Source organism: Lontra canadensis, unplaced genomic scaffold (genome assembly GCF_010015895.1).
Source record: "Lontra canadensis isolate GAN:19392208 unplaced genomic scaffold, GSC_riverotter_1.0 scaffold55, whole genome shotgun sequence".
Lineage (NCBI taxonomy): Eukaryota > Metazoa > Chordata > Mammalia > Carnivora > Mustelidae > Lontra > Lontra canadensis.
The window spans coordinates 7184223-7201356 of NW_022631049.1; the positions used below are offsets into that span (position 1 = coordinate 7184223).

Below are 17134 nucleotides of genomic sequence, written 5' to 3' on the forward strand. Positions count from 1 at the left end.
TATTCAAAATATATTGATAAATGAATGAACTAAGTTGCACAGAAATTCATGTAACACAATCTAATTTGTATCTAATTTTCAAAAAAACAAATACATATGCACAGAAACTATGATTACATCTGGTTGACCAGTACCCTCAGCACACTGAAGATTCTCTATTATTACAACTATTTTATAATTTTTCAGAAAGAAACATTACATAACAGTTAAAATTGACATTACTGCTCTTAATAATAACAACAGTAAGTGCTCAATAAATATTAGCTGCTATATGCCAGGCAATAATAACGCCAAGCAAATGTTGTACAAGTTGTCCTTTACTTAATCTCCCCAACAAGCCTGTAAATCAAGTAGCATTATTTTTAGCACCATTTTTAAGATTTAGGAATCAAGGGGTCAAAAAAGCCTTTGCTGCAGGTCTCTAGTAAGTGGTAGCACAAGGATTTAACTTGAGTTTCTTTGATTTCAAAGTTGATGCTTTTAACCACTGTACCAAAATGTCTCTATAAGCAAAATCTAGAAAACAAAAACCCATAAATGAACACAATAATTGGGAACAGTGCTAGTAAAAAGAATAGTCGAAAAGCACTAGTTTATTTCTGGCTCTTCCTTTTGACAGAAAACAAAACAAAACATCCTGGTAATATTTACGTAAGTAACTAATTATCCTCTGTGAGGAATTTTAGTAATCAATCCACTTGGCCTATATGAGTTCAGTAATTTCTAGCTTGCTACATTCTAACTTCTACATATAACATGTTAGTTTCTATGCTAATTCCAAATAATATAAACCCAAAATACATAAAGCAAATAGGAAGCACAAATAATGTATTTCCCAAGGGGAAATTACAAGCACTAAACTTATACTAGCTGTAGCAATTTATTATTATTGACACCATTCCTACTTTAAATTGTATGTTTTTGCATTTAGTTGCAACACATTACATAGATTGCTTTTTGCAATTAACCTCCATAAGGAATTAAATATTAATGAATATCCCAAATACAATTATGAGAAATAAGACATTCATAATCCAAATAATGCAGAGATCTATTGTAACATACTACAGTTTAGATCCTAGAAATATACTTAAACTACCTTAAAAGTAAGAACTTTTTGTCTTTAAAACTTTGCTTATTGGCCTCAACTTTCTAAAGAAACTCACTCCTTTTACTATGATCTGATTAGGCATTAAAAAAACATGGATGAAAAAAAAACATGGATAGGGCGCCTGAGTGGCTCAGTGGGTTAAGCCGCTGCCTTCGGCTCAGGTCATGATCTCAGGGTCCTGGGATCGAGTCCCACATTGGGCTCTCTGCTCAGCACGGAGCCTACTTCCCTCTCTCTCTCTCTGCCTGCCTCTCTGTCTACTTGTGATCTCTCTCTGTCAAATAAATAAATAAAAATCTTAAAAAAAAAAAAAAAAAACATGGATAAAGAATCTTCATCTGCTAACACAATATTTTATTAAATTGTAAGATATCAATTATGTATTCATTTGACTGGCAATATGAACATTTCTAAAAAATAAAGTAATATGTAGTTCAGCAAGTTCCAGTTCTATAAAAACCACACATTATATAAAACTGATTTCTAGGGGCACCTGGGTGGCTCAGTGGGTTAAAGCCTCTGCCTTCGGCTCAGGTCATGATCCCAGGGTCCTGGGATCGAGCCCCGCATCGGGCTCTCTGCTCAGCGGAGAGCCTGCTTCCACCTCTCTCTCTCTGCCTGCCTCTCTGCCTACTTGTGATCTCTGTCTGTCAAATAAATAAATAAAAAAAAAAAAAACTGATTTCTAAGTAGAATCACTCATAAGAATCAGAAGGTAAAAATTAAAATAAATTCTCTGTAGAAGTATTATATTTACAACTATTTTTCTGTTGTCACAAATGTTTTAATTTTTAGAAATGTTTTTAATATTATCTTTTCAATAAACTAATGCAATACACATTTTAAAATAAAAGCATTTTAAAATAAGACTGAATATAAATATAAATAGTTATATTCCTAACATCAAATATAGAAATATATCCTTAAAATGTTCTTCATGTATCCTCCAACAGATCTCAAAAATATAACATCTTCCATGTCACACCACAATCCTATAACTTTCTAAAAACTTTTCCCCCATATTTTCTATTCCAAGTCCACAGATCAGTAACAAGAAGTAAGATCAAATGACATGTTTTGGTTACATTATCTGAAACAGTCCTAAAAAGTGATGCTCTCTTTAGAAACAACTTAATTATAGCCTAAAAGTAAACACTGTAGAATTATTTATGAAGAAATTATATTTAATATTAGAAGATTTTAAGATATTTATATTTTAATGGAATGAACTGTTTTTTTTAAGATTTTATTTACTTATTTGACAGATAGAGATCACAAGTAGGCAGAGAGGCAGGCAGAGAGAGAGAGGAGGAAGCAGGCTCCCCGCTGAGCAGAGAGTCCGATGCGGGGCTCAATCCCAGGACCCTGAGATCATGACCTGAGCCAAAGGCAGAGGCTTAACCCACTGAGCCACCAGGGGCCCCTGGAATGAATTGTTTTTAAGTAAATCAGAGTTAGATGCAGTTTGCTTCGGTTACCTAAAATTACAATAGCAGACTCATTAAATATATATGTATCAGTGATGCAGAGGCACTGCACCATATTGATGGAGCCTTCATTAATTTTCAATGATATAGCCACTATCATATTTATGTTCTAAAGAAAGCAGAATGAGGTATACAACCATTTTTCTTCATCTCAAAATTCTGTTTTTCTATATATTCTAACAGTGAATGTAAGAAAACCTAATACTTCCAAACAGTTCTAACAAAGTCCATGAATATTACATTTTCTTCTCTTTTTGTGGAGAATACACTTGTTTGTACAAGCATATATCTATGATACAAATCAAAAATGAAATATGCAAAGTAAAAATACTATAAAATTAGTTACCCTCCAAATCATCTCATTGTGGGGCACCTGAGTGGCTCGGTGGGTTAAGCCTTTGCCTTCAGGCTCAGGTCATGATCTCAGGGTTCTGGGTTGGAGCCCTGCGTCGGGGTCTCCACTCAGCGGGGAGCCTGCTTCCTCCTCTCTCTCTCTGCCTGCCTCTCTGCCTACTTGTGATCTCTGTCAAATAAATAAATAAAATCTTTTTTTAATATAAATAAATAATCATTTCATTGTACAAACAATACATTTAGGCTTCCCAATTTGCACATTTATATCTCAAAAGCCAAACATTATGACACTGTTTATATATTATCATTCAAATAAAATGATATAGCAAAATATAGGATTGGCGGAAAAATCATTATTGAACATTTAAAGTTTTTTTTTTTTTATGTTAACATCCTGGAAACTAAAATATAAAAAGAAAAATTGTCCTAAGTGTATCCAACTGATTTTGATAATGTTGTATTTTCATTTTTTAAAAGGGTTTTAGGGGCACCTGGGTGGCTCAGTCGGTTAAGCATCTGCCTTCAGTTCAGGTCATGATCCCACGGTTCTGGGATGGAGCCCAGTGCCGGACTCCCTGCTCAGGGAGGAGTCTGCTTCTCCCTCTCCCTCTGGCCCTTTCCTTGCTTGTGTGCTTGCGCGTTCTCTCTCTCTAATAAATAAATAAATAAAAATTAAAAATCTTTTTAAAAAGTAAAAATAAATAAAAGGGTTTGACATGCAATCTAGTTGCATTACATTAATAAGAATTTTATTTAGCAAATGTGATTAAAATTTAATTGACTGATTCTTAACTAGGATTTACACAGAAAGAAAAAAGTAGAGCTGACCAGGTGGGCAATGCAACCATTTAACCTTAAACAGGCTTTGTTTTTCCCATCTGTTAAAAAAAAACAAGACGGGAGAGAGATATAAAAGAACTAAAAAGATGATTACTAGACTCCTCCCAATTTTAAATTAACTGACTTTGCCAACTTCCTATCAATCCTTCTGACAAAACAAATAGCACTTTGAGGGATGTACTTTTACACAGGCTTCCATGTTCAGCATGACAGCCAAATCAGACATCACATTCCACCTTCCTAATGGGGCTAATATTTAGATCTTTCCTCTTCAGTGGTTACTTCACAAAAACATTTATGCATTTTTAACCATCTAAACATTTTTGTTCACTTGATGCTAATCTTGAAAAATTCTTTTTTTTTAAGATTTTATTTATTTATTTGACAGACAGAGATCACAAGTAGGCAGAGAGGCAGGCAGAGAGAGAGAGAGGAGGAAGCAGGCTCCCTGACTAGCAGAGAGCCCGATGTGGAGCTCGATCCCAGGACCCTGGGATCATGAACTGAGCCAAAGGCAGAGGCTTTAACCCACTGAGCCACCCAGGCGCCCTTCTTGAAAAATTCTTAAACTTCAGAATATATCCACAAAAAATATGTGCTTCCCCTAAAAATCAGCAGAATGGTGACAATTAGGTTCCAGGATTTCAGGTTTCTGCTTTTTATTTTTGTTTTTGTTTTTTTAAGATTTTATTTATTGGGATGCCTGAGTGGCTCAGCCGTTAAGCATCTGCCCTCACGATCCTGGGGTCCTGGGACTGAGCCCTGTATCAGGCTGCCTGCTTCTCCCTAACAACCCTGCTTGTATTCCCTCTCTCACGGTCTCTCTGTCAAATAAATAAATAAAATCTTTAAAAAAAGAAAAAAAGGATCTTATGTATTTATTTGAGAGAGAGAGAAAGCACAAGCAGGAGGGGCTGAAAGAGAAGGAGAGACAATCTCAGACAGACCCCACACAGAGCAGAACACAGAGCTCCATCTCACAACCCTGAGATCACAACCTGAGCTAAACCCAGGAGTACCATGCTTAACAGACTGCACCACCTAGTGCCCCTGGTTTCTGTTTCTGTAATAGTACTTTTTCCACAAATATGGGGCATAGTTGTTAAAGCTCACATTCACACCTTAATTACAAAGTATATTTTTATAACTCTAAACTTCCCTTGTCTTCCTTGCAAAGAGGAAAAAAACTAATTTCCTTTTAATGACTCTAAGAGCTCAAACACTATAAAACTAATTCAGGCAGGAATCATGTCTGCCACACTCACTGTTGTACATGCACACTTTGTTTTCCAACACTGCTTGAACACAAGACTCTCCTAGATAGACTGCATAAAATACAAGGTCTCTCCCCCAAAGATCTATGTGGAGCCCAGAAATTTATAATTTAATTAGGCAACCAAGATGATTCTTGGGATGAGGCAAATTTGGGTATCAGTCATCTGGAAATTTTACTGAGTGTACACAAGAAAGACTACAAACTTATATTTAATAGTAAGCAACAACTAATAAATTACTACTGAGTCTTATTTCTCTTTGAAAATAGACTTCACACGTTTGAAATGTGAATGAAACCATTAAAATTGCAGGTTAAATTTTCAATTATTCTCATTCTATTTACTATCTCAGCGACCAGCTACTAGGTAAACAGGAGGTAAACTGCCAAAAAGATTGACACTTAACCTAAAAACTGTGTTATGTACATTCATAATACTAAAAATAACTCCTTATAGTTGATTACAAATTAAGTTTACTCTTAAATTTACTGGAATTCTTTTTTTTTTAAAGATTTTATTTATTTATTTGACAGACAGAGATCACAAGTAGGCAGAGAGGCAGGCAGAGAGAGAGAGGTTCCAAAGCAGGCTCCCTGCTGAGCAGAGAGCCCGATGTGGGGCTCGATCCCAAGTCCCTGGGATCATGACCTGAGCCGAAGGCAGAGGCTTTAACCCACTGAGCCACCCAGGCGCCCCTTTACCTGAATTCTTAAACTTACTTGAACTGTGTGTAATCTAATCCTCACAGTAATCTTGTGAGGTACAGGCTACTGGTAAACTCATTGTACAGGTGAGAAATCAAGTGCTTAAAGAATATGACGACTTTTCCCTCAATCACACAGCTAATAAGTAGCAAACCTAGGATTCAAACTCAGGCAAACATCACTGACCATTCATTAGACTTAACAGTTTATGCCCAAAGCAGAAAAAAAGCAATGAGAAAATAAATTGGGGGTGCCTGGGTGGCTCAGTCAGTTAAGTGGCTGCCTTCGGCTCAGGTCACAATCCCAGGGTCCTGGGATAAAGCCTGGCATTGGGCTTATTGCTCAGCAGGGAGCCTGCTTCTTCCTCTCCCTCTGCCTGTCACTCCCCTTACTTGTGCTCTGTCAAATAACTAAATAAAAAAAAAAAAGAACTACTTTAAAAAAAAAAGAAAATAATTCCGTCTCTGTTTATACTTATATTACTAAAGGAAAGTAATATGCTACTATTTCAGAAAAAAATACTATTGCAGAAAAAAATAACTTGTATTTTAACAAATGAGTGTGAACATCTCAAAAACAGCTTCATATTACCTGTTTGAATCTTATAACACAAATTTGATAATACAAACTTCTAAAGAAAGAAATCCTAAAGAATGTCCATTCATGAAGCCAAGGTTCCTATGCAATTTTCTGATACCTACAGGCAAAATTTCACAAAGGTTTTCCTCCAAAAGAGGATGGAAAAAAAAAATATGTGTGTATATATATATATATATATATATATATAGAGAGAGAGAGAGAGAGAGAGACATATATATAAAAGCCACAGACCAGGTAAAATGAATCTTTAAAAAGGACTGCCAGTAAGAAGAAAAGGATTAGAAAAGAACAGAACAGAGATAAGGTAAGACGAGAATTAGAGAAGAGAAGCAGCATGGAGATAAGATACAAAGAGACACATTACAAATAACATAATTACTAAATATTATTAACTGTAGTTTTAAAGAACTATAACATTAGGTTACACTAGATAAGAAAAGGAACTACATATATTAGCACACATTGCATCTTAAAGACTAAAGTACACTAATAATCACTTCTCATCAAACCAAAAAATATATATCACAGCCATAAAACAAAATCAATCCATACTGAAGTAATCATATTCTGTAAACAGAATGATCAGCACTCTCATCCATATTGGAAAAGAACAATTACAACTAACAAAAATGACTAAATCTTTTGTAGCTTGAGTTCTATTAATGATGTGAATTCAGAGACCAAAGCTACTGACCACAAAAATCTTCTAATTAACTATTGACTAATTATCCAAATTTTAAGAGATTAAAGGCGGAAAAAAATTATCTATTCCAAACAAATAAACAATTCAAAGTTAAATGGCTGGCATAAAACTGGCTGGTTATGGCAAACCAAGAACACAGATACTCTTTTTCTTTCTTTTTTTTTTTTTTTAAAGACATAGTTATTTGTGGGGCACCTGGGTGGCTCAGCTGGTTAAGCAACTGCCTTCAGCTCAAGTCATGATCCCAGGGTCCTGGGATGGAGCCCCACATTGGGCTCCCTGCTCAGCGGGGAGCCTGCTTCTCCTTCTCCCACTCCCCAGTTTGTATTCTCTCTATCACTGTGTCTCTCTCTCTGTCAAATAAATAAATAAAATCTTAAAAAAAAAAATTATTTGAGAGAGAGTACACACACAAGTGGGAGGGGCAAAGGAGAGGGAAAGGGAATTTCCAGCTGACTCCACAATGAGCGAGAAGCCCCCAAGTGGGACTCAATTTCATGACCCTAAGATCATGACCTGAGCTAAAACCAAGAGTCAGACCTTTAAAAGACTTTGCCACCCAGGTGCACCAAGAACCTAGATTTTCTAACTTGGGACTCAGTGTTCTTTCCACTACTCAATAGATTTGGATTATAAAAAATATAGGACATCAACTCATATTGAAAACAAAACAATCTCCCCTACAAAAATAATCTTGAGATGTTTATTGCAATTGTCATTCAAAAGATATGGGACATTAATTTTCTGAAGCTGTTCTGCAATATTATATTCTAATCAATTGAAAATACTCATTCCACTAAAAAGAAAAAAAGGAATGCTTAGAAAAGTATTAGGGAAAAAATTAAGGTAGTGAAAAAATTAGAAACTACAAAAGAAAAGAAATGTTAAATAGGTACAAGCAATTGCCAATTTTGAGGTAAGAAAATGAACATGTACATATAGAACTAAGACTAAGGAAGCAAATGACTCAACAATAGTTAAGGCCAGCTTTTCCTTAAAAACATGATGGAGTTAACTGATGCCAGACTAGTATTCTCGCCATAAGCAACCATAAAACAAACAAATGTATGAGACGCAGGTTTACAGGCATTGGACAATAGGCAACACAAACACTATAATCCCTCAGAGATGGGAAACTAACAAAGCAAGCCCTACAATTGCCTCAGGTTTCTACCTGGCACAATTTCCATGACCAGCAAGTAAGAGTTTAAGAAGGGTACAGTGGTTATGCTAAACTGAAGAGTCAGAGATCAGAGTTCAGTGCAGTTGATATGGCTGAAACTGCAAAGCAGCAGGTCCAGAAGTCTATATAGGAAACCCCCCATAAGTCCTTGGCCAAAAAGGCTATACCTGTGCAGGGAAAAACCAATCAAGGCTTAAAGAACAGTGGATGAGAGAGGAATAAAAGGTAGTTAAGAGTGGTGGATATATGAGGTGCCCCTGGGTGGCTGGGTCAGTTAAGCATCGGACCCTTGATTTTGGCTCAGGTCATGATCTCATGGTCCCAGTATCACACCCTGCATCAGGCTCCCTGCTCAGCAAGGAGTCTACTTATCCCTCTCTCCTTCCCCCTCCTCCAGCTCATTCTCTCTCTCTCCCTCTCTCAAATAAATAAATAAATAAACAAAATTAAATAATTAAAAAGGGAGTGGTGGATATTCTGTGAAGTTCCCACCCAGCCAGAGTAGAGACACCACATTATACCTTAACACTTTAGACATCCAGCTGAAATACCAAAAAGGTACCGAATAGGAGTAAGGACCAAAACCTAGAAAAAGACTTATTTCAGACTCCCCTAACAAAGCTTAAAATCAGGACACAACAAATTTTGCAAGGAATTAAAAGTTAGGACATTGAGTTGCACTAAAGTAAGGAAACACACTGGGATCTCTGCAGATCCGTCTTAACAAAGATTAAAACCAAGCTTACAAAGTTCAAGGTGATCAGCCAGTAAATGATCTACCTACAAAATTAAAACACACACACAGACACAAACACACAAAGAGAAAGGTAAAATCCAGTATCTCTAAAATGTAGCAGCCTCATGATCCAGTTTACATTTGAAAAAAATAATAAACATTCATAAAAGGAAAAAGAAACACGTGACCCACGGTCAAAAAGAACGGTCAATAGAAACCAACCCTGCAACAGCCAAGATGTTGGATCTAGCAAACAGAAACTTTAAAATCAGCTATTATAAATATTTTAAGAGTATTAACACAAAATATGTTCAAAGAATTAAAGGAAAATACATTCAAAGAACTAAAAGAAAATATGGTCTTAATGAATGTATGAATAGGACATCCAATCAAAGCAATGAAAATTACAAAACAGAATAAAATGAAAACCCTAGAGCAAAAAGTACAGTAACAAAATTATGCTGAACGAGCTTAACAGAAGACTAGAAATTGCATATGGGAGTCAGTGAATTTGAAGACAGATCAATAGAAAGTAACTAAAGAACAGAGAGAAAAAAAGACTGAAGAAAAATAAATCATACCACTGGGACTTAGAGAATATCAGAGTCCAACATACATGTAATTCGAGTTCCAAAATAAGAAGAAAGTATAAATAGTTCAGAATCACTAAAATTTTCCAATAGGATAAAAAATACTGACTTACTAAGCTCAGCAAACCTCAACTAGGATGAATACAAATAAACAAAAATACAACTAGAACATACTCAAACTGCCAGAAACAAAAATTAAAGAAAAAAATCTTAAAGGCGGCCCCAAAAGGTTTTTATGTAAATGGAACCAAAGACCTGAGTAACAGCCAACTTCCTATCACAAACAATGGAGATCAGAAAACAGTGTCTTTCTTGTGGTGAAATGCCAACCTCTAATTTCATATTCAGCAAAAATAATCCTTCACACAGTAGAGCAAAATAATATCACTTTCAGATAAACAAAATCTAGGAGAATTGTTCACCAACAGACCTATAAGAAATGCTAAGGAAAATTCTTCAGGCAAAGGGAAGAAGGAGGATACCAAAGATAGTAAATAAGTAGGTGAATATAAAAGATTACTTTTCACCACTTTATACCCAGTAGGACGGCTATAACCCAAAAAAGTTAAATAACAGGTGCTGGCAGAAGATGCAGAGAAACTGAACCTTCACACACTGCTAGCAGGAATGTAAAATGCTGCAGCCACTTTGAAAAACAGTCTTACACTTCCTGAAATAGTAAAACTTAGTTATCATATGAACCAAAAATTATACTCCTGGGGCGCCTGGGTGGCTCAGTAGGTTAAGCCTCTGCCTTCGGCTCAGGTCATGGTCTCAGGATCCTGGGATCGAGCCCCACATCGAGCCCCACATTGGGCGCTCTGCTCAGCAGGGAGCCTGCTTCCCTCCCTCCCTCTGCCTGCCTCTCTGTCTACTTGTGATCTCTCTCTCTGTCAAATAAATAAATAAAATCTTTAAAAAAAAAAAAAATATATATATATATATATATATATTCCTAAGTAAAAGAGAAACAAGATCATTTGTGCATACAAAAATTTGTACATGAATGTTCCTACCAGCATTATCACAATAGCCAAAAAGTGAAAACCCAAATGTCCATCAACTAATAAAAGGATAAATAAAAAGTGATATATCTATACAATGGTATATTACTCAGTAACAAAAAGAAATAAAGTGCTGATACATGCTACAACATAGATGAACCATAAAAACATTAATTCTAAGTAAAAGCCAATCACAGAGGGGACCTGGGTTCTCAGTTGGTTAAGCAAGTGCCTTCGGCTCAGGTCATGAACCTGGGGTCCTGGGATCGAGTCCCACATCAGGCTCCCCTGCTCTTCAGGGAGCCTGTTTCTCCCTCTCTCTCTGCCTGCCACTCCCCCTGCCTGTGCTCTCTCTCTCTCTTTATGTCAAATAAATAAATAAAATCTCTTTAAAAATGAAATGAAATGAAATGAAATGAAAAAGCCAATCACAGAAGACCACATATTGAATGATCCCACTTATGTCAAATACCCAAAACAGGTAATCTATGGAGAAAGAAAGAAAGATTAATGGTTCCCTCAGGCTAGAGGGGGGCAATGGCGGAGAGGGAGTGTTTGGAGGGTGATGGTTAAGTGACATGGGGTTTCTTTATGAAGTGACAAAAATGTTCTAAAGTTAATTGTGGTAATGGAAGCAATCTCGGAGAATATACTTAAAGCCACAAACTCAACACGTAAAATGGATGAATTTTGTGGTATGTGAATTACATCTCAAAAAATATGTTTTTAAAAAGACTATTTTTTAATTTTCTACTTTTCCTTAAAGACAACTGTTTAAAGCAAAAATAACAATACTGAACCATATATAGAAGTAAAAGATACATGATCAGCATAAAAGATGAAATGGGTGAGTAAACAGAATTACATTGTTCATGTTTGTGAAGTTACTAAATGGGAAGTGAAAAATGGGGAGTGTCAGATAGTGACTCTAAATACACTTTGATAAAGATATACATTGTTATACATAGAGAAACCACTCAAAAACTATTTACAATATTAAAATAATAACAAAGAGCTATTGCTAATGGCCAATACTTTAAAATATGCAATTAATCAAAACAAGGCAAGAAAGGAACAAGAACAAAAACCAAAAGGAACAAATGGAAAACAAGTAGACCTAAACCCAACGAGTTCAATAATCACATTAAATATAAAAGAACAAAAACACCAATTAAAAGGCAGAAATTTGAAGGCCAGATAAAAGAGCAAGATGTTAACTAACGAGTAATATAAACTGGTTGAAGGTAAAAGGATGGAAAAAGATATACTATCAAACAGTAAGCATAAGAAAGCTGACATGACTATTTAATTCAGACAAAAACTGCAGGATAAAGAATACTTCAAGAGACAAAAAGAGACATTTCATGATGACAAAAGGAGATCGTCATCAAGAAAACACAGCAATCCTAAATATCTATGTACCTAATAAGAGAACTTCAAAATACATGAAACATAACAGAACTAAAAGGAGAAACTGACAGATCCACAATCTAGTTGGAGTAATTGACAAAATGAGTAGACAAATTAAATTTGTAAAATACAGATGATCTGAGTAACGCCACCAACCAAGTTGACCTAATCAACATTTATAATACACCCAGCAGTCACAGAACATTCTTTTCAAATATACACTGACTGCTCACCGAAATAGACCATTTGCTGGACCATAAATAAGTTTTCAGAAAATTTCAAAAGACTGAAATTTAATAATCTCCTACCACAATAGAAAATTAGAAATTAACAATAATAGATCTACAAGTCCCCTTTTTTAAATTCTTTTACCAAGATGAGTCCCTTTTCCTACTTTTCCTGCCCAAAGGAGACACTGTTTCCTAATTTGCATAAAGGTTAGTCCAGAATATCAGTTAGAACAAAGAAATTAATTCCACTTATGAGTCCTTCTTTCCAACAATAAATAAGTTGAGCTTTAACCTGATATAGCTTCCACACACAACTAAGAGGGCACCTGGGAGGCTCAGTGGGTTAAGCCTCTGCCTTTGGCTCAGGTAATAATCTCAGGGTCCTGGGATTGAGGCCCACATCAGGCTCTCTGCTCAGCAAGGAGTCTGCTTCCCTCTCTTTGCCTACCTCTCTGCCTACTTGTGACTTCTTTCTCTGTCAAATAAATAAATAAAATCTTTTAAATAAATAAATAAAATAATTTAGAGAAAATACAGAGGAACATATTAATACCACAGAGACACAATCAGCAAAATTCATAGTAGTAACTCTCAGAAACTCACCAGTAGGTGAGAAGCAGGAATAGAAAAAGGGAAGAGAAAAAGGTCTTAAGTAAATATGGCCAAATGCTGACTTTTATATAACAGGACATGTTTGTTTATTCTTTTTTTTTTTTAAGATTTTATTTCTTTATTTGACAGACAGATCACAAGTAGGTAGAGAGGCAGGCAGAGAGAGAGAGAGGAGGAAGCAGGCTCCCTGCTGAGCAGAGAGCCCGATGCGGGGCTTGATCCCAGGACCCTGGGATCATGACCTGAGCCTAAGGCAGAGGCTTTAACCCACTGAGCCACCCAGGCACCGAATGTTTGTTTATTCTACTACTCTGTGTCTTAAGCATGTTTAAAATGAAAAACGTGGATTTAGTAAAATCAAATACATCTAAAGTTTCCAGAGATGAGTTTTGCCAAGAATGGCTGGGATTAAAATTAAATTATTATTAAAGACCTGGTTAAATGAGAATTAGGTATAACTCGATCTAATTCAGCATGGCTCCAGAATTCTATGAAAGGCCTGTTTCTTAAAACAGGTGGTCTGGAAAAAGAAAAAAAAAAAAATCACACTTTTCTGTAATTAAAACAAAGCTCATCCTTGAATTAAAAAACGAACATGGAGGGACGCCTGGGTGGCTCAGTTGGTTAAGCAGCTGCCTTCGGCTCAGGTCATGATCCCAGCGTCCTGGGATCGAGTCCCACATCAGGCTCCTTGCTTGGCAGGGAGCCTGCTTCTCCCTCTGCCTCTGCCTGCCATTCTGTCTGCCTGTGCTCGCTCTCTCTCTCTCTCTCTCTCTGACAAATAAATAAATAAATAATCTTTAAAAAAAAAAAAAAAACGAACATGGAATCCAAACTTCTTTCATGCACATGTAATCAATTCATTTGGGTATTTGCTGGATTGAACTGAATATGCTTCCTCAACTACTAGCAGGTAACGGAGGCGTATTTTCGGAATGTTTCACCTCCTTTCTCCTTTTTGCTCCTGCATTTTCTCCCATAAACCGTACACCCTAATTAATCTTTCCATAATCCTACACTTCATATCTTTCATGAATCACTACTCCTACTCACTCTATCACAATAGGGTCACTATAATTAAACCTAACACTTTAGCATATTATTAGTCTCTTGAATTCATTTAAATATAATCATTATTGTGCAAGTCCTTCATAGTAGCCCAAATGACTCCTGTTTCAATTTCATTTCTTTTTTTTTTAAGATTTTATTTAGTTATTTATTTGACAGACAGATCATAAGTGGGCAGAGAGGCAGGCAGAGACAGAGGGGGAAGCAGGCTCCCCGCTGAGCAAAGAGCCCAATACAGGGCTCGGGGCTCATCCCAGGACCCTGCGATCATGACCTGAGCTGAAGGCAGAGGCCTTAACCCACTGAGCCACCCAGGCGCCCCTCAATTTCATTTCTGCTTAGCACACATACTATCCACAAGTAAGAATATGATAGCATCAAACAAATACTACAGATAGTATTAAACAAATACTGTATTTGACAGTAGAGAAACTCTATAAAACACCTCCAAATATTTTACATATAGTATTTAATCCTCAAACACTGTAATATAGGTAATGCTTCTACCTCTATTGTACAAATAAGAAAAATGAGTACAATAAGTAATTTGCCCAAAGCCAAGCCCTATATAGGGACCGTGCAAAGAATTCAAAATCATAAGTTTATTCTCTTAGCCAATACTCTATATTCTCTTATTCATTTTGTTCATTTATCAAGTCAAAAAAGAACTATAAAATGTGGGCTATAGCTAACAAGTTAGTAACTGAACCAAAATAAATGAAACACAAGAATAACTTTGACAATTTTTTTAATGATTTTATTTTTTAAGTAATCTCTACACCCAACGTGGGGCTTAAACTCACAACCCCAAGATCAAGAGTCACACGCTCTACCAAGTGAGCCAGCCAGGCCCCAATAACTTAGATAATTCTTAACTCTTTTGAGAAAACAAAAAAGACTAAGGAAACAACAAAAGCAATCTCTAATTAAAAATAAATTATTTCATAATTGTCTAATAAAAATGCCATTTATCTTACTGAAATCATAATCTTCTCTGACTAGCTAATTTCTACTAGGCAGAAACATCTGGCAGAAAATTACATTTAGTATCCTTCCAAAAAAGTAAATTCACTTTCTTTGAGCACCAACACAGCTGATACAGGCAAATGAAGAGAAATTGAAGGAAATCTCCCTAAAAACCTATTAGTCTTTATACACTATCTCACTTCCCCTTTTCCATGCATTCTATTTTATTACTTTTACCTTATTTCTAATCTTAAACCGTTCAATCACAGTTCTATTGCATTCCCTTTACTGGATAGAGCAAAAGAAAATGAAAATAAGAAAAAGTACCAATTAAGCAAGTTAATAAACCTTATTATAATAACTACAACTGATCATGCAAGTTTTGCTTCCCAAAGACTTAGTCTATCACACTGCAGCTTATACGTCATTTTTTATTTCTAAGAAACCTCAGAGAAATTACAGGAATATATGCTCACCATAATATATCACCTTTAATCCCAAAGTGCTTTATAAAACCACCTTTACTATACTACAAGTGACCATAAAGATGTGGCGAGAAGGGGCGCCTGAGGGGCTCAGTCGGTTAAGTCTTTGCTTTAGGCTCAGGTCAGGATCCAGCAGTCAAGGGAATGAGTCCCACATCGGGCTCCTTGCTCAGCAAGGAGTCTGCTCCCCCTACACTGGCCGCCTTTACTTCTGCCCCTACCTACCCCACAACGTGCGGGCGAGCGAGCGAGCGCGCGCGCGCTCGCTCTCTCTCTGTCTCTCTCTCTAGTAAATAAATAAAATATATGTTTTAAAAATGTGACAAGAAATATATTGACCAATTCCTGCACTCATTCTTCAAAATACGCAAACTCAACTTCTCTCTTTCCTGTCCCTTCCCCAAAATGAGCGTTCCACAGTCAAACATGGTGTGTTCCAATTCTAGCAGGGCCCACTTAATAAGGGACCTTGAGCAGTCTCGGCCTCCTTCTCTGTGAATGGGAATAAGACTAGTACTTACCTCATGGGGCGGTTGAGGGAATGAAGGGAGACAACTCACGGTAAAAGCTCAGAACAGTGCCTGGCACACAATGTAACCTCGTTAAATGCCAGCCATTATTCTCTCTCCAAAATTAACTGCCGAGAATCTAGACTTTCTCCCTTCCAGCGATGAGAATGTCTAACCAAACTCCGTCAAGACAAACTGGTTTACAGACAGGGTTTTCAAATCAACCCCCATAATAAACAGAAGTATATAGTCACAGTAATTTTGTTTTCATAGCAATTTCGCCCTTGTCAATAAAAATACTGCTCGTGAAATGAAACACTCCAATCCGCCGCCCTTTCACCAGCGACACGGCTGGACCCCAGTTGTCAACACAGTGTGGAAATACATGGGCTGTGAAGGGGGGAGCCTGGCAAAGTGCTGGGTACTACATCTGGGCACCAGCAGTCCAAAGCAGGCCGGCGCGGCTCAGGGGCTGGCGGCTAGAGTCCGTTCACAGAAACAACGCTCCTTTTCCCATTTTCCTCCTCAGTGTCGAAACGAACGACGCCCTCTTTTCTCCCCTGAGCCAAGGCCAAGCATCTCCCTGCTCCCTCCTCCCACCCTGCGCGTCTCACCCCCCACGGAACCCACTGTCTCCCGACTCACAGCGTGTGTCCGCACACATTCACCATCAGCTTCAAGGAGGGGTTCCGGTATTTAGTGGTCTTACACCGGGGGCAGCCCTGATCGTCCATGGCGCCTTCTCTCCTATGGACTCTCCCCGACGCCTGCTTCAGTTACAGCCAGAGCACCCCCAAACCTCCACAGACCCGACGCCAAGCGGGTTCCTACCAACAAGCACTCGGCTGAGACGGTCCCTTTGAGAATGAGCACCGGTCGGAGGCGAGACACTGCAGCACAAAGGTTCCGGCAGCAAGTTTTCCGGTCCTGCAGCGGGTGCTTGGTCTTAGCTTCCGTAGGCCAGTACACTCACTACCTTAGATCTCCCGCTGGGGTTATTAAAATGGTAAATTGTACGCAAAGCTACATCCCCATGCATCTAGCAGTATTTTTTAAAGGAAATCTAAGACATAGATTCCATCTTGTACTTTCTGGAAACATTACCATGATTTCAAAGATTTATGCCCTGTGTACATAATCAATAATTTAGACTGGCATTTTCTTTTGAACAATTCGATAGCCTATGCTTTATACTCTCCTTTATACTTGCACAGTCATGCAAGCACAGAAAATACGATGTATTGACAGATAAAAGTTTGGAAAAATGA

The 17134-nt window shown here is 37.2% G+C and overlaps 1 protein-coding gene across 1 annotated transcript in view; it reads right to left on the reverse strand.

Moving 5' to 3' along the window:
• Positions 1-16722, reverse strand: part of MNAT1 (MNAT1 component of CDK activating kinase) — a 203417-nt gene extending 186695 nt beyond the window's left edge. The window contains exon 1 of the mRNA XM_032875259.1: positions 16512-16722. Within this exon, the coding sequence (XP_032731150.1) occupies positions 16512-16600 (89 nt within the window). The 5' untranslated portion in view covers positions 16601-16722. The remainder of the gene's footprint in view (positions 1-16511) is intronic.
• Between the last annotated feature and the right edge of the window lie 412 nt (positions 16723-17134).